The sequence below is a fragment of the Fonsecaea pedrosoi genome, assembly GCF_000835455.1.
Source record: "Fonsecaea pedrosoi CBS 271.37 unplaced genomic scaffold supercont1.5, whole genome shotgun sequence".
NCBI lineage: Eukaryota > Fungi > Ascomycota > Eurotiomycetes > Chaetothyriales > Herpotrichiellaceae > Fonsecaea > Fonsecaea pedrosoi.
Window position 1 is genome coordinate 2,036,668 of NW_013550611.1, and position 25,526 is coordinate 2,062,193.

General features: G+C 51.8%; 8 protein-coding genes across 8 annotated transcripts; 2 read left to right on the plus strand and 6 right to left on the minus strand.

Annotated features, from left to right (window-relative positions):
* Positions 1–1,322: 1,322 nt before the first annotated feature.
* Z517_08215 (uncharacterized protein) lies at positions 1,323–3,243 on the plus strand (the record flags this gene model as incomplete). The annotated part of the gene is made up of 6 exons (XM_013426734.1): positions 1,323–1,346; positions 1,414–1,741; positions 1,822–2,322; positions 2,387–2,530; positions 2,590–2,948; positions 3,031–3,243. 6 exons carry the CDS (start codon positions 1,323–1,325, stop codon positions 3,241–3,243), a joined length of 1,569 nt encoding a protein of 522 aa, XP_013282188.1.
* A 2,578-nt stretch (positions 3,244–5,821) lies between these two features.
* Z517_08216 (uncharacterized protein) lies at positions 5,822–6,476 on the minus strand (the record flags this gene model as incomplete). Its single annotated transcript, XM_013426735.1, has 2 exons — positions 5,822–6,195; positions 6,248–6,476. The coding sequence occupies 2 exons, from the start codon at positions 6,474–6,476 to the stop codon at positions 5,822–5,824; spliced, it is 603 nt and encodes a 200-aa protein (XP_013282189.1).
* Positions 6,477–9,460: 2,984 nt separating this feature from the next.
* On the minus strand, positions 9,461–10,302 carry Z517_08217 (uncharacterized protein; the record flags this gene model as incomplete). Its single annotated transcript, XM_013426736.1, has 3 exons — positions 9,461–9,498; positions 9,666–9,786; positions 10,018–10,302. The coding sequence occupies 3 exons, from the start codon at positions 10,300–10,302 to the stop codon at positions 9,461–9,463; spliced, it is 444 nt and encodes a 147-aa protein (XP_013282190.1).
* A 1,434-nt stretch (positions 10,303–11,736) lies between these two features.
* Positions 11,737–12,138, plus strand: Z517_08218 (uncharacterized protein; the record flags this gene model as incomplete). Its single annotated transcript, XM_013426737.1, has 1 exon — positions 11,737–12,138. One exon carries the CDS (start codon positions 11,737–11,739, stop codon positions 12,136–12,138), a length of 402 nt encoding a protein of 133 aa, XP_013282191.1.
* Positions 12,139–12,873: 735 nt separating this feature from the next.
* Positions 12,874–13,833, minus strand: Z517_08219 (uncharacterized protein; the record flags this gene model as incomplete). The annotated part of the gene is made up of 1 exon (XM_013426738.1): positions 12,874–13,833. One exon carries the CDS (start codon positions 13,831–13,833, stop codon positions 12,874–12,876), a length of 960 nt encoding a protein of 319 aa, XP_013282192.1.
* A 1,291-nt stretch (positions 13,834–15,124) lies between these two features.
* Positions 15,125–16,648, minus strand: Z517_08220 (uncharacterized protein; the record flags this gene model as incomplete). The annotated part of the gene is made up of 2 exons (XM_013426739.1): positions 15,125–16,534; positions 16,592–16,648. 2 exons carry the CDS (start codon positions 16,646–16,648, stop codon positions 15,125–15,127), a joined length of 1,467 nt encoding a protein of 488 aa, XP_013282193.1.
* A 2,777-nt stretch (positions 16,649–19,425) lies between these two features.
* Z517_08221 (phosphoenolpyruvate carboxykinase [ATP]) lies at positions 19,426–21,724 on the minus strand (the record flags this gene model as incomplete). The annotated part of the gene is made up of 3 exons (XM_013426740.1): positions 19,426–20,766; positions 21,209–21,485; positions 21,549–21,724. 3 exons carry the CDS (start codon positions 21,722–21,724, stop codon positions 19,426–19,428), a joined length of 1,794 nt encoding a protein of 597 aa, XP_013282194.1.
* Positions 21,725–22,759: 1,035 nt separating this feature from the next.
* Positions 22,760–23,609, minus strand: Z517_08222 (uncharacterized protein; the record flags this gene model as incomplete). Its single annotated transcript, XM_013426741.1, has 3 exons — positions 22,760–22,922; positions 22,998–23,484; positions 23,543–23,609. The coding sequence occupies 3 exons, from the start codon at positions 23,607–23,609 to the stop codon at positions 22,760–22,762; spliced, it is 717 nt and encodes a 238-aa protein (XP_013282195.1).
* Between the last annotated feature and the right edge of the window lie 1,917 nt (positions 23,610–25,526).

The window sequence follows — 25,526 nt, forward strand, 5'->3', positions numbered from 1 at the left end:
ATCAATCGTGATCGTGCTCACGGGCTGCAACGACCAGCAGCTTGACTATCACAATTCTGGATCTTGTCCTAGCTTTGTTTAGGACCGATAAGTTTCGCTCCTACTCGTCTATTGCAGAACATGCTGACGATTCTCAGGATAGCTGACAGCGGTTAACCTCCAAGCACGCGCCTGTAGGTTCTTGCCATGGGGACATTCATCAAACATTTCCCGGTTCCAAGGGCCTCGACCTACAAGTAGTCTGCGGCCCACAACTCAGTCCTTGGGGAATCGAAGAATGTTCTTCTCCCCCACTCGTTGCTGCTAGGAGTGGACAGGGGGGAAAACCCTGAGAGATAAATTATACAAGTAGAGCCTTGTGAGTGGGGAAGTGGATCGTTTGCTCTAGCAACCAACACCTTTTGAGGCCCGTTCGCACACGGGTAATCACTGGGTACCCTACCAGTATGCGACGAATCACTTCAAAGGGTTTCCATTTTGAAAGATGACATGATTCTCAGTCGTGGTACCTGCGCGACTTAGTCTTTTTCCGTGCGGCGAATGCTCTCCGTAATTCTAACCACGACCAGCATGGTTGTCGGCCTTGGAAAACCGAGTCATGAAATGTGGATCGGGCTGGTCCTAAGCAGATGTAATCTCATGTATGGCAGCTCATTGAATTATCGAGCATGGCATCACCGAGGGCACTGCCATTGTCACGTGTGGATAGGGAGGAAGGGATTTTTCAGAGTTGTCGTGCGATGCCCTGCTTTTCCAACCTGCAGTTGCCTCACCTTTCGGGTGAGGAGTTCTTTCGCTTCGAGTTCCCCCTGGCCGTAGCGAAGACGACGTTTTGATCCGCTTCCCTCGGTGACTCGAGACTCGTCACTCTAATTCGGTTCCAGGTGGGGAGCGGATTAGTCTTATTCTTAGCCTGCGAGGGAGAGCGGAATAGGTCTATCTAGGGGAGAGTCATGATAAATAATAAGGAGGGACAGTATAATATCGGCGTTACGCCCCCGCATGTCACGTCAAACTACAGGAGCCCGACGGGTCCTAGAGGAGAGTCCTACTCCATACCAATCTGAGGATTTTCCTTCTCGGGAAAAGTGGGGCGAGAGAAGCTTTGTGTCAAGCTCTACCGAGTACTCTGGGGATTATGCTCGGTCGTTGGTCTCCGGGCCCGGTGAGTCGCAAGTAGAATGGTCTCTTAATGTGTCTATACATTCCACGTTGTCCTTCCAATCGCCACAGATTCAATCCCCTAACTCCCATCCTCATCTTTTTCTAACGCAAAACTTCGTGGAACTTTCAGCAACACCCAAAACAACACCCTGCTCAAGATGGTATCTGCATTCCAGATCGGAGTAAGCTACCGCTCAGCCCTTGTGCTTGCAGAACTTGGCCACAATCCACTGACCATTCGCCCTCCAGCTCATCCTCGCAGTGTCCCTTGGGTCCTTGACATATGGCTACTGCAGCAGTATCATCTCAACCACCCTCGGACAGCCGAGTTTCCTGTCCTACATGGGCCTGGATACGGCATCTAACGCAACTCAGCTCGAGGGTGCCACAAATGCTCTTTTCCAAGTCGGCGGTCTCTTTGGCTCCATCTCATCCCTATGGATCCCAGACAAGATAGGGCGCAGATGGGCCCTCTTCATCGGTGGCACCTTTTCCCTCGTTGGTGGCGCCTTACAGACGGGAAGTGTCGACGTGGCCATGTTCATTGTTGCGAGGTTCATCACGGGAATCGGCGTCGGTATGGCCAACCTATGTGTTGATCTGACTTTTCTTCCTTCTACAAGGACTTCCTTGTCGCTAACCCTGGTCGTTGCTCAGGTGCTTTGGTCGGCTTGGTCCCATTGTACCAAAGTGAAGTCTCCCCTACCAACCTACGAGGGTTTCTCGTAGGTTTGCACGGAGTCATGATCTGCGTTGGCTACACATCTGCCAGTTGGATCGGTGTCGGCTTCTACTTTGTCCATGGTGGTAACCAGTGGAGAGGCCCCTTGGGCTTCCAGATGTGTTGGCCATTGGGGTTGATGATCGCCCTCCCATTTGTTCCAGAATCGCCTCGTTGGCTCCTCGCCAAAGGCCGCAAAGACGACGCGTTCAAGGCTTTCCGTACAGTTCACGACAGCGGTGTCAAAGTCAAGGATGGCCAGCACGAAATCGCCGTCAGGGAGGAGTTCCGTCTACTCGCCGCCCAGACAGCCCAGGAGATGAAAGACGATGTTCCTCTCAGCGCCTTCTTCACTCGACCGAACTTGTTCAAGAGGTGTGTGATAGGGTTTGGTGTCATGTTCGCAGCTCAAGGAACTTTTACTCTCGTTATCAACAGTACGTTCTCTACCCCATGTCATACCCCTCCCCACAAGGGCTAATATTTTCTCCCCCCTTACAGACTACGGACCGATTCTATACAAAGGACTCGGCTTCAGCACTGTCGATCAGCTTTTGATTCAGGCTGGCTGGATCTCGGTCTGTCCCGGGGGCAATGTCATCAACGCCCTCATTGTGGACAAAATAGGCCGCACGAGACTCTTGAGTAAGTGTCTCTTTCCAGGGTATTGAGAGAGGGAGATCTGGGGCTGATTTAGGATGTAGTGTTCGGGTTTGCGGGCACCGTTACCGCTCTGGTTGGAGCTTGTGCGACCGTCGTTGTCTACAATAATCATGGCCAGTCTCGTTCCGTTGCCGCCGCCGCCGTCTTCTTCCTGTTCTGGCACATCGCCTGCTTCTGCGTCTCGGTGGATGCTACTTCCTACATCTACGCCTCGGAACTCTTCCCGACTCCGCTTCGAGCCCGAGGTATCGGCATCTCCATATCTGGTCTTTTCATTGCCACGATCATCTTCCTGCAGGCCGCGCCCACTGCCTTTGCCCACATCAACGGTTATTACTATCTTGTCGGTACTTTTGTCACAATTTTCTTCTTCTTCGTTGCTTGGTTTTACTGGCCGGAGGTGAGTGTTTCCCCGGATGCCCTGTTTTTACATTCCATTCTTGCCTTCATAGCTATAGATTACATGGCTAAACTATTTATAGACCAAGGGAAGGTCTCTCGAAGACATCGCCGAGATTTTTGGCGACAATATTACTTTAGATGATGCCGAGGAAGAGGCCATCCACAAACGCTTCAGAGAGGGACATTACCAGGAGAAGGCCATCGCCCAGGCCGCAGACGAGATCCGACACCATAGGGAGAACGATTTTCCAATTGATACTAATGATGTTTCAGCGGAGGTCAAATCATTGTAAAGGTATTGGAGAGTTCGATCGGCGAACTAACTTTGAGCATGTAGAACGTCACCGGCACGCACCTGATTAAAAAAAAAATAGCCCCCCACAAAGACAGCGAGAGGCCAGAAGTATTATTGATACTTTCCCCATGGATCGTTGCTGCCGCTTTGTCGTTCATAAAATTTCCGACGTTTGGTGTCAATACTGTTAACGACGAGGCCGAGTCCAGTAAAGACAAGCCTGACAAGAGTAAACAGCCGAGACTTTGGCGTGTCCAGTATTGTAGGAATTTATCCCGACCTCGATGATCTGGGGGAAGGCCCCGGGAACGGCGCTAAGGCTCGCTGCTAGAAGGCCGGCCTTCGTAAGAGTAGGATGGACAATGTCAGGAAACTTATCGCTGCGAGCGTTGGTCAGGATAGTGCCGAAGACGACAGACATGACTGTCAGGAATGGCTCCAGTAAACTATCTGACAAGTATATTGCCTACCTATAGGCGCAGACGACAGCGATCCCGAAGCTGGAGAGCTTAAAGAAGGTAGCCCGCAACCCGCACGTCTATATACATCTAGCCCCTGAGAGCCCTGGCACCCCTTGTCCGTGACACTCTCCAGCTTCGGAATCTCCTCCATCTACTTACGACACGAATTGCGAGTTTGTGCCCATTCTTTGAAGAGATGGATCTTTCATGACCGCAGGTACAACTGACATGGGCGTGTACGGGCATGGTCGATTAATTGAAGAAGGTTGAGGTTATTAAATAACCCATGTACTCACCATGTACTCACATTGAGCAGGGATTGAAACAAGATACTGGCTACTCATTGGTTTGGCCTCTTTCCGTTGAGGTTCTCCTGGACAACGGGCTCCTCGAAAACCTTTTGTGACAAGTACACATGATTTGAGGGCGACAGCATCGCCTAGTAATTCTTTCTCGCCTCTGAAAAGAAAGTGACAGGAAGTTCTGAAAATGCGAGGCAAGATGAGGTCGTCCGGCTCGCTCTTCGCTAATGGGATCATGAAACTCAAGCTCGATAACTGACCCTGTAGAGAGCGGACTATTAGTAATTCCGTATCCGACAGCAACGCGGGTGTCGCTGCTGATTCCTGAGGTCCATACCCACCAACATCAAGATCAATTCCGTTACAAAACCCACAACTTTTGCTGATGTGTATGGAATTGTTGCAACACATGACAGAGAGCTACGTCGGAATGCTAACATGCTATCACCCGCATAACAACATGGCCTCTGGTTTATCAGACCTGCCTTCCATGGGACACGATGTGGGAAATTGTGTTCAGTGAGACATTGCGATCTGCTAGAGGGTGCTCAGGCGTGCAAGTGCTGGGAGGGCGAAAGAGATAGAGAGTGAGCCTGATATCAAGTTGTGCAGCCTTGCCAAAGCGCAGCCTCGCCGGAGCATTACATCACATGCTTAGCTTCGCCCAAACTTTCAGGGAAGATAGTAGCTTTGGGAGACCCTGCATCTGTCGTCCGTCTGTCCAAGCCAACTATGGAAGGTGTGTAGACATGACGGACATTGGATTTGATGAACGAGGTACTCGGTACTCGATACGAATCCGATCGGCAAGGATAATGTTGTCTCCACTGAAACACACTAGCCTGCACGATCTCACGACGTTGAAGTCCACAACAAGTCATCGCACCACATGCTACAACGAGAGACCACATCACCATTGACCTCTTTTTGTTCCAGATACTGGCTCGCCTGGATCAAAGCGAATTGTCACTTGGGTCCTCCAGCGTAGGCCTAGGTCCCGGTCCTGGTTAACATTTCCTCTCACTCTGAGATTCTTACACCTGCCAAGCCCTGCTAACTAACTACACATGTACCGAGTACCTATGTACCTATGGAGGCACCTACCCTCGAAGATCGACCTCTGTCGTCGTTCGCTTCTAATACTATCCTTGTGTCCTGGGATGCACTTGATGGTGTAAATAGGAATGCCCTTGTAGGTCCCGTGGCCACGAACAAGAGCGTTTTGGGAAGTACATTCATGATCTTTTCGATGGGAATCGCTTGGGAAGGGAAGGGAACTCTCGTTACAGTCCTCGAGAAGTGATTGTCAGTGTCCAAGTCCCCCTGGATACAGTGTCGTGATTATACCAGGTATATAGGCCAGCCACGTGTTGATCTCAGGGGAATGAATACCCATAGTAACATCGCTCAAGCAGTTCGAGTTGGAGGATAGTCAGGCGGTAAACTAAACCGTGATGAAGAAAAGGTTGAGACAGGTGAAAAGGTAAACAAACTAATACGAACTAATACACTAAATAAATTACCATACATGAGATGCCTGAGTTTATCAAGTGATGTGACTGAGACAATCCACTCCACTCCGGGTCTGTCAAGCCTTGGGGTAATATCTCTCGGGAGAAGCATTCTAGAAAAGGCAAAAAAAAACAAACAAGCCTTTTGCAAAAGAATACAAGATGAGAAGAAGAAACCAAAAAAAACTCGTCAGATAGAAGGGACACCCAAGCAAAGACGGCCAATGGCAGGTAGGAAGACCAAGAACCAAACGATGACGTGGTGGTCCACACTTCCTTTGCAAAGATCCCAACATCACACTTCATCCCAGAGAGGGTGGTCGGGGTCGTTCCTCTTGATGTGATGGCGCCGAAATGTTCTCCTCCTGTTCACGGTCTCCACTTAGCTGGTGGGCCTCGCCCTCCAGCGAGTCAAAAGAGCCATAGCACTCTGGAGGATGGGAGTACATGACACTTCCAACCTCGCGGAGCAGGGGGGAGCTCGGTGAAAAAGAGCCGGGGTGCTGCCAAGGAGGGCTAGGCTCTCTCGCTTGTTGGGAAACATCTGTCATGGTCGATCCGCGACGGGAATCCCAATCCGCTCTTCTATCACCCTCACTGCTTGTTCTTGCCTGGGTCATGCTGGTTTGGGGGCTCGTAGGGTCGTTGGACGGGGTTCCTTGAATTGGTGAAGTTCCTGCCCATGTCAGGGGTTAGGGCTCTTCGTCTCAGAAGGGATATCAGCTCACTTTGACGTGGTTTATTCTCTTGTGTCTCCTGCGAAGTAGCAACGGAGGCGATCGAATCCTCGGCTCTGATTTCAGGAGACGGTTCAGACCCTGCCGAGACGCGAGTCGACAAGTTCGAAGAAGAGTGAGGTGGAGTTGCATTGTGGCTCTTTTTGGGCGGACAAACGTGAAGGTGTCCATCATCACCAGATGTGGCACCAGACCAGTTCGAAATAGGTTTGAAAGACATGCTGATACTGACTCAGGGAGGGATAGTCGGATCTGCAATGTAAGGTGACCTCAAAGAACAGCGGTCAAATATATACTGCCTGGCTTGTCACCTTCCACCTCCATTATCAGACGGGGTATTTTCTTCTCTTCAAGTCGACGTGCACACCGCCAGGAGGATGCCATAATAGCAAATGGAGAGGGCCTCCAACACTGCCTGCAATCGGGCTTCAAAGGCTTAGAATCCGTGCTGTCTTTGGTCGAGCGATGAGCGATTTATGAAGGACTGGTCGCATCGATATCGAGTAGAAGGCTCAGTGTCGACAAACATCACAGGCTGCGCTGAGCCCTGTTCCCAGTCTGCGATCCCAACAGTGAGCAGTAACGTCAAAAGTGATGCCTGAAACATAGTCGATCAGACATTGATGCCCGCCCGGCACGGAGTGCCCACAAACAGCCTCCCCAGAGCGAGAAGTAGTGGCTGCCTACAGTTTGGGTCGAGAGAATCAGCCTTTACCACGCCGCGGTGGATAATAAGGCAGATTCGAGTCTTGGTTCTCATCGATCAGCGCCTCAGGCCGAAGCTCTCTCATCAGAAACAAGGTCAGCAGCCAATAACGAAGCGAAAGCTCTGGCTTTGCATCTTCGAAGTGATGCTGTGACCGCTTGACGGTTAGGATTCGGAGTACCGAGTAATTGGCGTTGATCCCGGAGTTGCCCAGCCGAGAACAAAGGGGAAAGGGGGAATTACGCAGGACCAGGGATCATCGTAACGACCCGTGCACCTGCGCAGCTGCGCACATCTGCATTGACCTTTCATCATCGCATCCTCATCTTCGGTTTGTCGCTTCACTGTTGAAACTTTGTCTGTTCCTTGATCACTGCCCCAAGCTTGTTGGCCCTGGGAAGGATGAGCCCAACCAACCTGTCTGCACACCTGTGTACAGTTCTTCACAGCCAGCCCCCTGTGCGCCTCTCGGTCTGCCTGTGTACGCCCACTTCTTCCGAACGGCTTGGTCTGGAACCTTGCAGCCCAACGTCCAGGACCGCCACGTCTCTGATATCACAACTGTTCCCTTCTTATCACATTGGGACTCTTGACTTGCTCGGATCCTCGTCGACCACCTTTGATTTCGCAGCTAGTCAAGATCTCCTTGATGTTCACCTGATCGCAATCGTCTGCGTGTCCCGTCTCACGCATTGCTGCCCAACACGGGGTACAGCGCTCCTGGTCCCAATGGAGGATGAGACAGTCGGAAAGAGAGGAACAACACACACTGTAATGAGTCCACACCAAGCTTCGGCAAGAGCTGCTGTTGTACAACGTGGCCAGAGAGACACTACGTCTCAATTGTGGGTTTGAGGTGCCGGTACTTTCTGCCATATCCCTGCCGCTCCGTTAAGGTCCATTCCTCCCAAAAGTAAGTTGAGCCAGGAAACGTCGTCCGAATCCAAACATCCGTGAAGGGTTTGCATAGCTGTACCGGCTGTACCGGCAACCGGTCGTCGTTCTCGACCTTGCACCGATCCTTTAAGCCTTCCGGGGCACCTAAGGAGTTGAGACGAGCCCATCAGAGAAGAGAAGAGGGGATACATCTCATATATCAAGCACGGAGTAAGTCATTCTACACTACTGGCATTGTGTCACGCGCGTTGCTGTGCTCTACCTCATTTTAGGAAAGTGAAGGCTCATTTCTCGCCATTGGTGTGCGATCACATCCGGCCGCCAGTCACCAGTGACCGGAGAAGTGGATATTGCTGTCTGGGCCTCTCTCACCAATGAATCGAGATCTCCTAAGTGCTCACTGCGGGAGGAGCTTCCTCTGGGTCGGTGGTAGCTGTCCAGACGGCTTTACGGAAGCACCATTGGCGAGAGATTTCGTTGGACGGACCACAAGTCATGTCTGTAGTGCCCTTGTTTAGCCCGCGAAGACTGGACCGGGGAACCGCTGCTTGCACAGAAGATACTCAATGGCCCCTATCAAGTTTCTGACTCCTGTCACTGTTGGTGCTCCAGCAACCTAGCCGACTTTGGCTGCGTTTCGTCTCTTCTCATATTCACCGCCTCTTTGGGACCAACTTGAAACGGTTTCCTTAGTGGCCTTGGTGCCCTGACACGATGCTTGCATTTGCCTAAGTCGAATTTGTATTCCCATCGTGGTCTTTGAAAACCGCCTTGAAGTGACCAACGCCTCTCATCCTACATTTCAGAATCTGAAATCGCAGGACTCCAGTTCTTCAAAGTACCAACATTCCTCCAAGCAAATGCAGGCCCCTCTGACCCGTCTGCGATCTCCATCGAGTCCCTTTCGGCACGTTCTCTAGTTTAAACAGCTGAGCACGCTTGACCCAGGCCGGCCTCTGTGGAAAGAACACAAGAGAGTGGATTCGACCTGATAACACTTCTCTACCATGATTTCAAGAGCAGGGCCACGGAAAGCGAGAGTGACGGACAATGACTAGCAGACGTCAGTCGTTTGGAAGATACTTGTTGATATGGCATAGCCCGTGGCACGCAGATGATAAAGGTCGTCCGGTGATTGTTCCCGTGGGAAGCTGGACCAGTGGCCGTGACCTACTGTAAATGCGCGATGACCCCTTTCCACTTTGAAGAGAAATCGAGTCGAGTCGAACACCGGAAGCAGTGGAAACAAACTCCCCCGAAAGATCGAAATCTTTAGACTGGGAATTGTGTTTTTACAAACAACGTGCGTGATGTAATAGCGGCCATGGTCCTGGTGAGAGAGAGGAAGATAACGTCTGCGATGGTCTGAGCGATGGCAAGAGGAGGCTGTGAAGGACGAGGAGACGAAGAGTAAGTATCAGGAACGCGCAGTACAATATCAACACTACTTCTCCCTAGAACAAGCGACAAAGCGATCCTATCCCTACGATGCCTATACGTACTCAATTCCCTGTTGCTTCCTCCCCAACGGCCACGCCGGCCCTTGTTAAAAAATTCCCACTATGTACTCGGGCATATTCTTCATATCCATCTCCTGGGCCTCAATCGATGGGAATGCGATTGAAGTGCGCAACGTTGCCTGACAGAGCAACAGAAGTCAGTCTTGAAAAGAGCCGAAGCAAAAGCGAAAAAAGAGCAATGGTGAGAGTCCTGTCTCCTGACGGGAGGTGGACAAGCAGACAGACGGATCGAATGCCTGTCGTTGTGCATCGTTTGGTTTTGGGACAGCGATGGGGTGAAACCTACGGCCTCTGCTCATGTCCGCGATACCGGCGAGTCCCTTGACATAGTCGGCAAACCATTGCTGTGATTCGCAAGCCTGTTTTCGAATGTCGAGGGAAGAGAGTTCCCGGGCACAGCAGTTAGCCTTGGGAGAGCATGAATGTTTCATGAACGATGACATATCTTCAATCCACTTGCAACCACACCTCGTCATCCGCCTCCTCCTTTTGTTCTCCCTTGGACACCTCAATTCTTCCACTCACGTTTCTTCACTCTAAGATCTCACGCGGACACACCCCCTCCCCTTTTCCCCCACCACACCGAAAGAAAAACGGAGAAAGGTATCAAACACGCAAAAGATCAAATCAAAACTCACTCCGACGAACCAATCCGTCCCCTCGGTCCAACTGTGCTGGATCCGAATGTGCGCCGCGTCCGTGGGGTCCTGGGAGATTTCGCAGAACAGGCACTCGGGCATGTCGCGCATGGTGCGCACCACGGGCGCCACGAGCCGGACGTACTCGTCGAGCTTGTCCGGGAGGATGTAGATGTCGGTGACCATGAGGGAGCCGTGCTGGCCCGTCGAGGAGGTGAAGGTATTGATCGGGACGAGGTCTCGGTGGGTTTGGACTGAAGCGGGAGGAGGAGGGGGAGTGGTCATGGTTGTAATCGGGTTGAGGAAATACTATCAAGGTGTTGAACGTTCGTACGCAGGTAGTACAGTAGGTATGCAAGGCGAGTATTTTAGGACACTTGGACCAGGAGAAACCTGTTTGCAGAGGCATAATGTACAGTATATAAATATATCCAACATACATACGATAGGTCTCTCTCTCGCCCTCGCTCTCTTCTCCCGCGGCCCAAGGGCATGGGCATTCACGGTGATTGAGAGCATGTGATAGGAGACATCGAATACGGGAAACAGGAAAGGAAGTCGTTCCTGCGGCTGAAGCACCAGTACGCAAGGGCACACGAGGGTGGCGTCCCCCTGAACGAGCGCAAGCGGGCAAAGCTGAGATGTCTCCCGACAGGGGTCTAAACCAGACTGGAAGAGAAGGTTTCTGGAATGGGAAAGTGTTGGAAATTTAGGAGACGGATGAGACGGTGATGGTTGGTGGTAGCTACGTACTTTCCTACAGAACCTTGTGGCCTAGTAGCCTAGTAGGTATGTATGTTTGTCTGGGAGCTACGTGTGTGTGTGTGTGTGTACTTGGAGATTAGGAGGATGAGACGACAAGGGATATATGTGTATCTGTGTAGGTATCTGTGTGTGTGTGCACTGGATATTATATACCCGGGCAATTGGGGTATAAAGGGAGACATAATAACATACAGCATGTACCGAGTCCATATTACCGCGAGGATAGTCCATGAACCACCCTTTATACCCGCGTCGGTTTAGAAGTGCGATATCGGCGCCCGTTGTCGTGTATTGACTCACTCCTTTACCTCCCCGTAGGGGTGTCTCTCTCTGTCTCCCCGATAGCGAGTATGTGTCTCTGTGACACAGAGATAGAGAGAAAGAGATGGGTAACCCCAATTTTCTCCCCCGAGGGGCGACGGAGAACTGCCCGCGAACAACACCACCCGAGGGTGAAACGTTGTCCGTTATTGTCGAGGGATGGCTTCGGGTCAGCAAGTTGGAGACCAGACTGGTGATTACCGTTTGTTTACGAACAGAGCGGTTTTCGGGATTTGGGGGGGCAATAGAAGGTACGTAGGGAGTGGTGGGAAGAATAATATCGAGATGGAGGTGCAAGTGGAGGTGGGGAGGAAGAGGAGGAGGAGGAGGCGGGAGGGGGCGATCTACTACTATACAGTACAGACCTACCTACCCTGCTAACCTACCTATTTACCAATCTACTTGCGCAATTACTTACTTATTCAATTACCTCCCTGCCTGTATACAAGACCTCGTCCAATCTAGACGACGAAGCACCTATTAACGAGAGACAGAGTGAGAGAGATAGAGCAGAAAGGCACAAGGTCCCAGCTCGTTACTCCAACAAAGTGACTTTATCAAAACCATCACCATCACCTCCAACTCCAACAAACAACACCCTCCTCGTTACTAAAGAGAGACAACCACCTCGCAATGCCATCGACCATCATCCCCTCGTCCCGCAACGCCTCGGCCTCGAGCAAACAAGCCAGCGGCACCTTCACGGGCACCGTGTGGATGGACCCGATCTACATCGACGCGGGGCCCAACATCAACATCAACCACGTCATGTTCACCCCGGGGGCCCGCACGTACTGGCACACACACGAAAAGGGCCAGCTACTGCGCGTGCTGGCCGGCGCGGGCTGGGTGTGCGACAAGGGCGGCGAGCCGCGCCGCCTGGCCGTTGGGGACACGGTCTGGTGCGACCCCGGCACGACGCACTGGCATGGTGGCGATGACGGGTCGTTCATGCTCCATCTCGCGGTGAGCCATGGCAAGACGGTCTGGCACGACGAGGTTACCGCGGAGGAGTATCAGGCGAAGAAGAAGTAGGGGCCGTTTCCTGCTGCTTAGTAGGAGCAGAAGAGGGAGGGTAGGGGAGGAGTGATGGATGGATGGTTGGATGATTTGGTCAAGGAATCAACAAACTATCCAACTATCCAGCCGACGATCCAGCGAACTAGTGAACTAGCGAACCAGTCAGTGAGTGAGTCAGTGAGTCAACCACTGCGCCCGTAGGGCATGCTGGACCGGAGCCGAGAGTGTACGACGGCAGAGACGGGGAAAAAAGCGAAGAACAGATGAGGTGAGATTGGTGCGCCAGACACCGCCCAAGAACGAGAAGCAAAACGCAAAAGCAGTCACACACACACATATATATATATATGTATACGAGTATGGCCGCTCAGCAGGCGGATGAGCAGGCAGCCCTGGCCCCGGTACCTATTTAGGTTGACAGACGAAGACGCAAACAGATGAAAAGCCACAAACAATGCTCTGGTCTGCCTCGTCGTAGTTGTGTTCCCAATTCCCCTTCCATGAGCGGCAACGTCTAGTCTAGGCGTCTCTCTGCTCTATCACACTGTTCAAACTCAAAATGTATGTTGAATGAAAACGCCCAGAGGAGTCCAAAGACAGCGAGCTTTCAAGTTTGTTGTAAGGAAGCAATGCAACATAGGCATTTCGGGACGAGGCGGGTGGCTCACACACCGCGAAACAAGGCAAAGCGCTGATCTGATGCAACAAACATCGCAAGTCGCCCGTCCACCATCTCCCCATCGTTGTCCTCTACTCCAGGCCCTTGATACTCTTGACAAGATCCGTCGACGGTCTCCCAGACCTTCTCCAAATCGTCTTGCCATCACCAGGATCCTGCATGTCTGGTGCGGGTAAGATCTCCCTTAGCAGGTCGTTGACATCCAGCCCCTTCTCCCGTGCTACCTGCCACTGCTTCGGGTACCCCAGACTGACCTCCTCGAATCTGACGCCATCTCTCCAGTCCGTCCGGCGAACGTGCAAATGACCCGTCACCACCACTTTGGCGTTAAATCGCGTGTGCCAGTCTTCGGTCTTCTTGGTCCCGCACCACAAACTGAAGCGGGGAATCAAGGGAATCGTGATAGTGTCTTGGCGCAGCGGCCAGTGGTTGACCAGCACCAGAGGGATACCTCTTTGTGATGTGGCTTCCAGTCGTTCTTCGGCCCTGGCCACGCGGTCCTCGCACCATAGATCCCGCGACAGATATGGATCAGGGTGGAGCAGTGCCTCGTCCGTCGCAACAATGTTCTCCTCCATCGCCCATTCCAAGGCGTCTTCTCTCGACACATCATCAGGCCTGAAACTGTAGTCGTAGAGGGTAAACAACGGACAAATAATGCAGGGGCCACCTTCTCCTTCCCACTTCACATACTCATCCTCCGGCGTGATGACGCCGTACTCATTAGCGACCCGGATGCATTCCTGATACTTGAAATCTCCTCGAAGTTCCTCGTCCAGAGCATCCTCCTCATGTCCCTCGCCCCGGTTGCTGTGCCCCGGCAGCGTATACAGCTCGTGGTTGCCGGGCACCCAGAAGACTTGCTTGAAGAGTTTCGTGGTGATCTTGAATGCTTCGTGGAGATGCTCAATCTTTTCTCCCACGTCGCCACAAATAATCAGGCTATCGTCCAGGTGAGGTCTCAGGTCGTACAGGGCTTCGCGGTTGTGCTTATAGCTGAGATGAAGGTCCGAAATGGCGTAGAGTTTCATCGTGACAGGTAGACCGGGGGAACAAAGCCCGTCCTCCAGAGAGTTGGATGAAACCGCGTGTCCTTGCCGGCAAGCCGCGAGGCACCTAGGACTGTAACTCGAGACCTTTCTAGATGGGTTCCCAACAACCAAATGATGACCGGTAATGAAGGGAGACGACTAAAATGCCCGAGAGAGTTTGGTCGGCAACGCGACTCATCGGCAGCCTTGCTGGACTGTCATCACTCGCAACACTGAATCAGTCCGCCTGAACTGGTTCCCGGAAAAGACAGACAAGACGTATGAATGAGGCACCGGCGATATAGTGTATGCTCGTTTCGATACCCTCCAAAGGAAGCGCTGGGCAGAACAGCAGAGTGCAGCGTACTGAGAGTGGGCAGAGGAATAAGGCTGAATGTCTAAATTCGGTGAACGACGAAAAGGAGGGAATCATCGTCTGGTGAATTCATCATGCAAGGATGGCCGATGCTAGCGCATATCGTTAAACCAATCACAGTCCCCAGCATCTCGCTAGCTGCTGCCGAAAACTCTTGGCTTCGGCAACGTCGGATTTCGAATATCATTCTTCCGTCCACGGTTGTCCATCCTATATTTGTGGACGCCATCAACTCCTGACGTTGCGTTGAGTGGCATGAAAACCTTGTTTACCCGTGGGAGTTCCAATGGATATGCTTAGACGGGCACAATATCCTCAAGTGGTTTGGTGGAGTCTAAATCCCTTCACGTTCAGGACTAAAGGATCATCTCTTCCTAACCAGGAGGCTTGAAGCAACCCAGAATGCTTATTCTATATTGCATTTCATCTCAGCCCGAAGCTCAACGATTGTCTAAATCCCGCCGCACCTTGATCGAACCGTGGAATCAATGATCGCTCCAGCAAAGAATCAACCACACTCGACTTCATCCTCAAGGGAGAAGTAAAACAAGCAACACAGTGTGGGACTTAACAACAACAACAACAACAACAACCACAGCGGCGCGTACTCGGATTCCTTCGCATGCCCCGGTACCTAGTCCGCTTCGCATAGAGACCACCATTTTCGAGAAAAGAACAACACCCAATTATCTGCTGGGAACCCCCAACTCAACCGCTTTCCGCCCCAGGTGCTCCAGCCCGAGCTTTCGCCGACTAAAAAAAATATGATTCTTCGGTTTATCCAGAAAGCCCGTGGTATCATTCGAGGTACGTAAAATGCATTTTCGTCAATCATAACTTCAGGTGTCTGGTACTGGGATATTGTTCTGTCCTTGTGCAGGAAAGGGGAGAAGACGTCTTCTCTTCGGGAAGGTGCTACCGAACCCAGTCCTCATCTTCTCGTTCATCGTTCAGACTCAATTCCGGATTGGTCATGTCAGGCGCGACCGACCACGCCGGATCATCTGCCATGTACGAGGGTGGTATGGCAGCTCTGGGATGGTCCACCGACAGATTCGATCCTCCATCAGGATGCGCATATCTCTGTGCTTCACTGATGGTGTACGGATGCTCCACATTCCCAGTGCTTCCCGGTGTAGAGATACTGGGCGTCATACCCCGACTGACACTCGATAATCGAGACGGAGTTTGTGAGTCTTGTGGGTTCATCTGCATCTGCGCCAACTGATGTTGCAATTGCATTCTTTTCGTCTCCGCCTCGGCCTGCTTCAGATAATCGTCGATATCAAGACTCCCAATGTTTTCATTTGCCAGCATGTTTGCTTGAGGAGTCCCAAAATAAGACGAAGCTGAACTCAGCCGAAACCGATCAGAGGCATCGTCTCCGCCCACACTGCTGTAATCATTAAAAGTATCCAGACCAGTCTGCCGATCAGTTCCCACGGCTCGATCGGCACCCCAGGGATTGGCAACAGACGGAGGAGACTGATCCTCGACTTCGGAAGGTTCCTCGCTCGAGGACGTGATGCCCACTCTGTTTATTTGGCTCGTCAACTCAGAGGCCTGGAAAGCAATTTGCTGAGACAACATATATGGCGAATTTTCCTTTTTCAGACTGTAGAGGCCATTACTGCCGTCTAGGTTGATGTTGTTCCAGTCTGTTGAAGACCCCTCCGTAAATCTTGCCCACGGCGGAGGCTCGTAGTCATGGGCCTGTTCAAACGTCATGAACCAGTTCTCCGGAAAACGTTCTGGGAGTGTCAGATCTTGTAAGCTGGGGTTTTGGCTGTTTGGCAGGCTGTTCGGCTGGGTTGGCGGAGTATCCGTGCCAAATGGAGAGTATGCATATGCGCGGGGATCAAAATTGGGTATCTTGAAATCCTGTATCGACGATGTCCCTGCCATCCTTGTCGGCCCAAGCACAGGCGAATTATGCTCCGACTTGACTCTTCGTTCCACAACTTGCATAGCCTCAGATATCGAGTTATGTAGGGGAGATTCGTGGAACGGTTTGGCAAACTTGGTCAGCGGAAGGCTGTCGGTAGAACGTTGGGCAATCTCCCTATGCCCATGAAGTGAGTTGGAGCGCGACGGAATCTTATACGGTGCTCCGAGCTGGTTATGAGCATCGTTGAACTTGTGGACAGGCTTGTGATGACCGTTGGTGAATATCGTGGTCTTGGGGTCGTGGGAGTTCATGTTATGGCGATGTTTAGCATGATCCTTTGGCTGGAGGAGTTGCGAGATATCCTCAGGCACCGGATCGAGGTGGTCTTTCTTGAGAGCGCAGTTGCAACGGGAGCCGTGTTGACAGCAGCAAGTATGCTGTTCTGTGAGGAGTATCAGAACCATGACCGCTTCGAAAACAAGACGTCCACATACCAGATTTCCCTTCCTGCTTTTCATGAGGACAGTTTTCCTTCGAATGAGACTTATCATGGCACTCGCATTTTACATGCTGAGAGCGGGACTTCCGCAAGCCTCGACAGTGTTGGCATTGCGAAACAGGGCGACCTTTCTTATTGACATGTACCAGGGGCCGGTCTAGAATAACCATAGGTTAGTTGCAAGTCCACCAAATCTTTCTACCAGTGTATGAAATATGCCTAACACAACTCACCTTGATGATGGCAAGAACTAACACGATGGCCCCTCACGCACGCCTCGCAGGCGAATTTTTCCCCGTTGATGAGCATTTCGACTCTCCAATCTGAAATGTCGATCGCCTTTCACGAAAACCGCCGCAGAATTGATCTTGTCTACCAGGGAGAAGGTGAGAGGAATATGCCGGGTCCCGGGCCTGTCGGATGACTGCTCGAGACAGCGGGGCAGCAGGACTAAGCGTTGACCGAGTCGGACGCAGAGGTATAGGAGGAAAGAAGGTGAAGGGGCGCGCCCCTAACGGTATATGAGAAAGGAATCAATCTGATAAAATATCAAACGCCGGTTGGTGCTGGGGTGGACGTTGTCGGCAAGACTATGGATGGGCGCGGAAGGGTTCCTGGGATAGGTTCCGAAAGACTTCGAGAAAGAACCGCCTGACGCCGGAAATGGTGGACAAGGGGAAAGGAAAGATTGGTAGGCGAAGAGGAAGAGCTACTATGGGTCGGGATCGGCCATGGTTCGAGTTTGGGGAGTGTTTTCAGCAAAGGCGATGCTGTTTTGCGAGTTGCTGATGAACGAGGTATGTATGTTGTAGAGAGAAGAAGTGGATGTGAGGGCGGTGATGGAAGAGGATGAGCGGAAGGAGGGCAAAATTCGAGAAAAGCGTAAGAAGACCAGGCGGCGTAGCCGCGGGTTTCCACTGGATGGGGTTGGTTGGAGTCTCTTTCTCTAGAAAGCCCTTGCAGCCCTTGTAGCCCATGGAGCCGGAGCCGGTGGAGTGGGATTTCTCTACAAGGTTGATCGGTGGATGCGTGGTGCGGTGGCTTTTTCGATTCGAGTTTGGTGGGACCACAGAATTCGCAGGTAATCGGGGTCGCAGGTGGGTGGCAGGCATGCGAAGCGCATGGGATAGTAATGCAAGAGAATCTCTTAGTAACCCGTAACTAGGTTCATTTGGTCAGTCGTCGAGTTCATTGAGATGCCGATGCCATGGTCAGTGGACCCTGTCGGCATCTTAGAAAGCACGAGGGATTCCCTACTTGGTGGAGGGAAATGTTTGAGGACGGTGGTAGAAGAGCACTACGTAGGTACTTGTACATAGGTGCTTGTACCGAGAACACGCACGCACACCTATGCAGGTATTCTACATGTAGAATCGGCCCCGAGGCCGCTAGGAAGACCCTTAGTAACGAGCCCTTACAGTAGCCAGCTCGATGACAGGTACCCGTTTGTCGTACTTTGTAGGAACCTAGGTACACAAGTTAGGTACCTAGACAGGTACTGACAGGTACTCAGAGTGCACTCTCTCGGGGCATCTCCTCGCTGCTCGCTTCTTTTCCACCCGCGGGCTCCATGGTCTTATTTGGCCGCCCCTTGGGCAACCTCGGGCCACCTTTTGACTCCCACCTCCCAGTCCTCCAGTCCTCGTAGACTGCACTGCCCACTCCTTTCACCGTTGCCCACAGTCCACGCTTTGCCAACGGCACCTGGTGAGGGGTTCCGTACATAGCCTCACCCGGTGCCCATAGCTACACACTTTGACACCACAGTAGCTACCGCTCTCCCGCTCTTGCTTCCACAATGCAACATTCGTCGAAAACCCCCCACGGTCGATGCTCACTTACACACGAGAAAGGAACTTCCGCGGACCCTGACGGTTTGACTCGACACGGCGAGCCTGCAGCATGTCACATTGCCCCATGACATAGAGTACTCTGGCGTTCAAATGCACCCTAGTCCTGTTGCTCCGGCATTTCTCACCACGAGGTGCACGAGACACTACTCTTTCAGGACTACAATGTAATAATGAAAATGGCCAAAGCATTCTCCACAAGAAAAAAAGCAGGATCGCTACAGAAAAAGACCCGGAGAATTACCTTGATCGGCCCCTCGTATGTGATGAACGACACAGGGTCACAGGATTTGTTATCCTACATCCATCAATCGCAAGCAGACAAGTCGTAGGGCCCGCATGGTCCCTGCTGACTGGCGGCTACTTTCCTCAGGTACTTTGCCCTCATTCATCAGGCATGGGGTTCGCGGTCATCATTCCCCCATTGAGCTTACAGCTTCCCACTTCAAGAGGCCTCACGATGATCAATGAATGACATGAATCGAGTCAGCGTTCCGGAAATGAAGGTGGGTTGTTCAATAGAGCACGCGGTCTTCCGGATCGTGGGCATGAGAAGGTGTACAAGTGAGAAAAAGCTCCGTTATTTTGGTGGTTTAAATCAAGGAAAGCTATCAACACATGGTTGCCGCAGGAAAACGATCATCCCATCTCTTAGCTCATGTTAGCAGGCATATGATGTAGGCCGATCAACTCCCTCCACGGTATGTCTAGAAGTCGGAACGACGACTGAGACAACAGGGTAGGAGGATGGCTGTCCCAAATATTGTCCGTTCGTTGCAATCGTGATGCCTCTCGCGTCTCGCGTTCGTATTGTTGTTGTTGTTCCATGCTCCAAACAATCGAACGCTGCTTAACCAAACGCCCTTTTGATGCCACTTTGTACAGCCAAAGTCTTCCCAAGCGACAAATTAAAACATGGCACGTCTAGCTCAATCAAGCTAAACAACAGCTCGCTTCACTCCGCACCACCTCACTTCATCTACACCGTGGGGCCGGCCTTGATGACCTCCTCGGTGGCCTCATCCGAATACTTCTTGAAGTTCTCGTTGAACAACTTGGCGAGCTTGGTCACTTCGTCGCCAAAGTCGGCTGAGCCGGTCCACGATTTCTTGGGGTTCAAGAGCTCATCCGGCACGTTGGGGCACGCTTTGGGGACGCTGAGGTTGAAAACATCGTAATTCTCGTATTCGGCCTTTGCGAGCTCACCCGAGTGAATGGCATCCAGGATAGCGCGGGTATACTTCAATGGGCAGCGTTTGCCTCCAGTGCTAGCACCCGCACCGACCCAGCCGGTGTTGAGCAGCCATGCGTTGACATTGTGCTGAGAAATCTTGTCTGCTAGCATCTTAGCGTAGCGCATCGGGTGGAGGGCCAGGAAAGGTTGAGCGAAGCAAGATGAGAAAGTAGCTTGTGGTTCAGTGACACCGTCTTCAGTACCAGCCATCTTGGAGGTATAACCAGAGATGAAGTGGAACATGGTCTGGGCCGTGTTCAACTTGGAGATTGGTGGCAGCACGCCACGAGCATCACAGGTCAGGAGGATGATGTTGCTAGGGTGGTTATCGCTGATACACGGAATCTTGGCGTTGCCGATGTACTCGATGGGGTATGCACAGCGAGTGTTCTCCGTCAGAGTCGCATCGTCATAGTCAACTTCCCGAGTCTCGGGGTCAAAGACGACGTTCTCCAACACAGAGCCGAAACGAATGGCGTTGAAAATATCAGGTTCCTTTTCCGCAGACAGGCCAATACACTTGGCGTAGCAGCCACCTTCAATGTTGAAGATACCTCTATCGGACCAGCAGTGCTCGTCGTCACCAATCAGCTTGCGGTTGGGATCGGCAGAGAGCGTGGTCTTTCCAGTGCCGGACAGGCCGAAGAAGACAGTGACATCGCCGTTCTCACCCTCGTTAGCTGACGAATGAAGCGTCAACACGTTGTGCTTGACAGGCATCTCGTAGAAGAGGACGGTGAAGACACCCTTCTTCATCTCACCCGCATACTCAGTACCGAGAATAACCATCTCTTTCTCAGCGAAGTTGATGGCAACGCTGGTGGCACTGGTCATCCCACTTGTGTATCTGTTGGCGGGGAAGGACCCTGCATTGTAGATGACATAGTCGGGGTGGAAATGTTCCAGCTCTTCACGAGAGGGTCTGATGAGCATGTTCCGCATGAACAGGGCATGATAGGCCCGGGCGCAGACAACTCGGACGCTGATACGGTATCGTTCATCCCAGCCAGCGAAGCCATCGATGACATAGATTCGGTTCCGGGTATTGAGGTAGTCGACAGCACGTTCTCGGTTAATCTTCCAGACCTATACGAGCAAGATGGTATGTCAGCGGCCTGGTCTCTCATAACAACAAACGTATCGTGGGGCTCAGAGAACAAAGGACGGAACAATTCCCGGCCCATGACTTGGGTTGGCCGAGTCATCCGCAGCCAAGAGTTTTCTTAGCCGCGGCACAGGGCCCAGCTCTGCGTCATGGGTCTTTCCGGGCAACGCGGGGCAGAGCCACACTTCAGCTGAGAAACTTGGGCGTTTCCTGCCGTCCGTAGCGCACATGCGAACCACTGCATCACCGTGCATTGCGGGGAATCGCTGGGTGTTAGGCACCGTCGAGTTTGCTCGCCCGTGGCCGAGATCAAACGACTCATGGGCTGCCTGCTAGGTGCATGTGCTTGTCCTTGCGGATTTGGGTCGGACCAGTCTCGCAATGTACAAAGGATAGAAAAGGAGAAGATGACAATAAACTGACCTCTGGAGTCATGGGCTTGTTGACTGGTCCCCACCACACATCCTTCTCCGAGCTTTCCTCCTTGACCACACGCTTATCCAGCGGGGAACGACCGGTTTTGGACCCTGAGTAGGCTGTCAAAGCTCCTGAGGATGTAATGGCTGTGCCGGTTTCGTAGACCAGGGCATCTTCATAGAGAGCCGAAACTGATGGGTTGGCAACAATGGCAACCCGGTCGTAGTCAATGTGAGCAGTTGTGTGGAGCTCTTCTTCGAGTTCGGTGTGCTCGCGGGTTGGCCTGAAGTTGAAGTGAGTTGATTGTGATCTCATGGATTTGGGCATCAAGAGGAGGGAAACTTACTCGACACCACCCGGGTGGAGAGCGGTCTTGTTGACAGAGTGAGAGACCATTCTGGAGGAGAAAGCTCGAAGCTGGACTTTGGCTAATGCTGAACGTGCTGTTCCAGTTGCTGGAGAGGGCGACTGAGGCCTGATCTGGTGAACAGCTTGGAGACGAGTAGAGTAGTCGGCAGCCATGACTTGGGGATCGACCTGATATTGTATCTTTCTGACAATGGGGCCAAGCCGAAACGATGTGCTATTCCCGATGAACTCACGGGAGAGATCGGAGGACGACGATGTGGTTTTGCGTAGAGACTCAATCCGACTCTGCCCGACCCGTGCTGATTGGAAGAGGCCAAATGCCGTCGATATGCCGTGTACTACTAATTGGAGATCAGTGCCACAGGTGCGGAGCATGCGATAATGGGATGCAAATACCCTTCTTATTATCGTGTTGGGTCGAGTTTTCGAGAAGAGATTGAAAGGAAGAGGGCGACGGGAGGGTGACGGAAGACAAGCTGCAATTGAGGTGGAGGCGAGAGCTGAGTCTAGGCTTAGTCTTCCTCTCACTTTGCCTCTTCTTGCGTTTCTGCTCTCGTGATGTTCCTTTGACCCCCGCCAATGTCGCCCCCTGCGAAACTGCTGTTGAATGGCTGCGTGCCTCGCTCTTTTTCTCCCTAGAAGTTCGGGAGGGGTACTACCGCCTGCGTCAACCTCTTTGTGTCTTTGTCGCTACGCCAATCGAATCTGCGTTTCCGGTGCGAACCGTCCAATGACAGCCTTTCCAAAAAGAGAAGGGAGGAAAAAGAGATGATGAGAGCATGCATACGTCAAAATGGACGCGTATTTTAAGTGTTTCGGTCGATAGTCTTGATGACCATTGTAGATCAGAGCAAACGAGTGTCGGAGTTTGTCGAGCTATGACCTGAAGGAGGGCAGGCACAAACAGTTGGACTCGAGCAGATCATGATCAAACCGTTCCTCTTGGACGACATAGCAGTAATGACAGGGAAACGACTACATCCTTGCAGCATTGACTATGACCAAACTCTTCAACCGCAAACTCGATCGATACCTTTATTGAGACTCAATCTCCACTTGCAAACCCCCAATCCATCCGTCCGAGAGCTGCCAAATCATCCCCATATTCCTGCGGATTTACTCAGAATTCGCGCGGTACTTAGATTGGATGCCGTGCAAAGAGTTGCTTAGTCTTCACGTCATAAGACCTCAAGCAGTCTTCTGCCATGCTCCATATATGCCGAGCAAACTGCTGGTCACACCCGCCAAACCAACAATACCGTCATCAAGATTGGTGTAGCCGAGGATTGTGCTCGGTACTGTAAGGTCACAGAGGTCGGAGATCAGCTGGATATTGACGCTTTGTTGTTGTCTGAGTGTTGAAGTCAGTTTAAGGGTACACACCACGAAGCAGTACATGAGTGAAGAAGAATCGTCTATGACATACCTGGCAATCTTGACCTTTTCCAACTTGGCTTCGGCGTCCTTCTCATCGACAGCCCTGGCACGCTCTCTCAATTTATAGGTGTTGTATACACCAGCAAGGGCGCTGGCGATCAGGCCTGTGAGCCAGAATTTGTACGCCGTGATCTGGATGCTCTTCGCGCGAGCATCTTTCTTGACCCCCATTGCATCTAACAACGTCGTCATATCAAAGAACAGGTAGCCTCCGTACCCAATCTGTCTCAGGATCTGAAGGTATTGCACAATCTTGTCCCCATTGCCCGACTTGACCGCCGCATCGTATAGCTCAGATGCGGCCCGTATGTGTTCGACAAATTTTCCAGCGCGCAGGATTTTCCTCGTCAGTCCGAATTGGTTCTTGAGCGTGGTCCATGGCTGGATGGCGCTGGTCGGGTTGTTGGTACGATACAAGTACCAAGCGTAGAATCTGCTGAAATACTGGATCGTTCGGAGAACTTTATCACGGCCGACTGTGAAGTAGTTGGGTTAGTTGACACACTCGGCGGAACCCGCATTGGACCGACTCACCTGTCGTCGCGACAAATCGGAGGTAATGAGTCACCGCAGGGTGATAGACAAGGGCGTCTGCAACCATGATGATGGTGACCCTTGTGATGTCTTTTAGGCCTTGTCGCAGATGAGAAGGACAAAGATGGAGGAGCGTTCAGATTCCGACTGGGGATGAAAATGATGGTCTTAAGGGCGCGACTCCGGGTAGCAGGGAATGTCAGCCGCCGAACAGCGCTGCCTCGGCTGTTCGGACAATATCAGCCTACGATCGTCTCATGCTTGTTACTTTGTTGCTTGTGCGCATGCTGGTACTCGCGCTCATAAACACCACTGCATTCTTCTTGCAATTTTACACAATATCTCACCTACCTCGTTGTTATTAGCAGCAATCAACGCAACAGTTATTTCTCGTCCGTTTACACATGGCACGAAAATTAGCCGTCCACAATCTCTGTCCGTCTGCCTAGAGCAATGCAGTCAATCCTCGAACGCCCAGTTCTTGCTCGTGTCCTTCCTCTGTGACTGGCCTGCACAGGCTCGTATCTCCAATCAGCCATCTTGTCGAAATTGCAAGGTCACCCATTGCCGAACCCTCGCACAAGTTCCAGCAGGTATTCATGTTCTAGTACAGACCTCCTCGCCAAGCGGAAATGGAAGAAACAGTGAGGTGAGATCCGACCTGTAATAGGACGCTCAGAATCCAGAGACCGCATTCGCGGATGTCCTCGATAGCGAACGACATGCCGTTCCCATCCCGGATTGGTGCTTCTTGATCACTTTCGACGACCTCTTGAGCAGGACAAGGCGATGGGCGTGCTCACGTCGACCAACAATGATACCCTCCAGGGAACATCATGATCTGTTCCTCAACTGCTGTGGTGGGACTTAAAACCCACCCAAACCATCCGGGAGCGATTAGCTGAAGAACTGCTCGATCAACAACTCATTGATGTCATCCCCTCGCTGCTGTGATTGATATTAGGGGAACGTCGCTCATCACTTTGTTCCCCAAGGATTGAGAAAGGTACAGCTGTTGATCGTCTAACAGAACACACTGACACTAGCACCGGATTTCATTTACTCTTTCGGCCGCATCCCGGTCCTTTACCAGCCTGCTTAGTTACTTGAGTTCAAGATCCGATCTTCGGGATTGTTGATCTAAAGCTGGCCCGAGATAACCACGGTGGTAGCTAAGCTCGGATGTGGCAGCTGCTTACCACCGAGGCGTCTTCAGCACGACTTGTCGAGTATCTCGGAGAGCACAGAGCATCATGCAGTCCAATTTCATGACAGCAAATCAGCTAAGTCTGCTATAACAAGCAGAGTTCTTTCCAATTTCTCCTCGTTGTTGGACGTTGGGAATTGGTAATAGTGGATTGAACGGTGTGGTCTCTATCTAGTTATGACTCTCGGAGAAAATCAACCACCTCATTCATGATGTGCTCTGAGAATTGCTGTCGACATGCTGCCTGCAGCAGTTGATCTCTTGTCTATGCACGCCTTGGATGGAGCATCTGACCCGACTTCACTCCCACTCCATGTCGCATCTGGAACCGTCACACCCTGCATCATGGGCAAGATGCATCGTCAATTCCACCTGCATCTCACAAGTAGAAACCATGGACTGCACCGGAGAACAACAAAACCCAAGCGTCTTGCATGTGCAATAGATATGCTCGATGACATTATATTGCGGAAAGTCGAGACTAAGAAACGCCGAGACCACATTATGGGGAAATTCTTGAAAAAGCCACAGAGCTTAAACACAACTCTGTGCGACATTTGACCAACCAAGTAGAGCGTGTTCGTGATGATGCCCGCGAGGAACTAGCTAAGATCAATTCGAATTTTGGATAATACGAGACTAGGGTCGAAGAGCAAGAGCAGATATCGGAGTTGTTGTACGAAGTGTTGAAAAGTGTGGGAATGGGGACTGACACTTGCCCAGCTCGAGACCACGTCGAAATTTTCCAGAAGATGAGCCACATAGATCTAGCGTCGA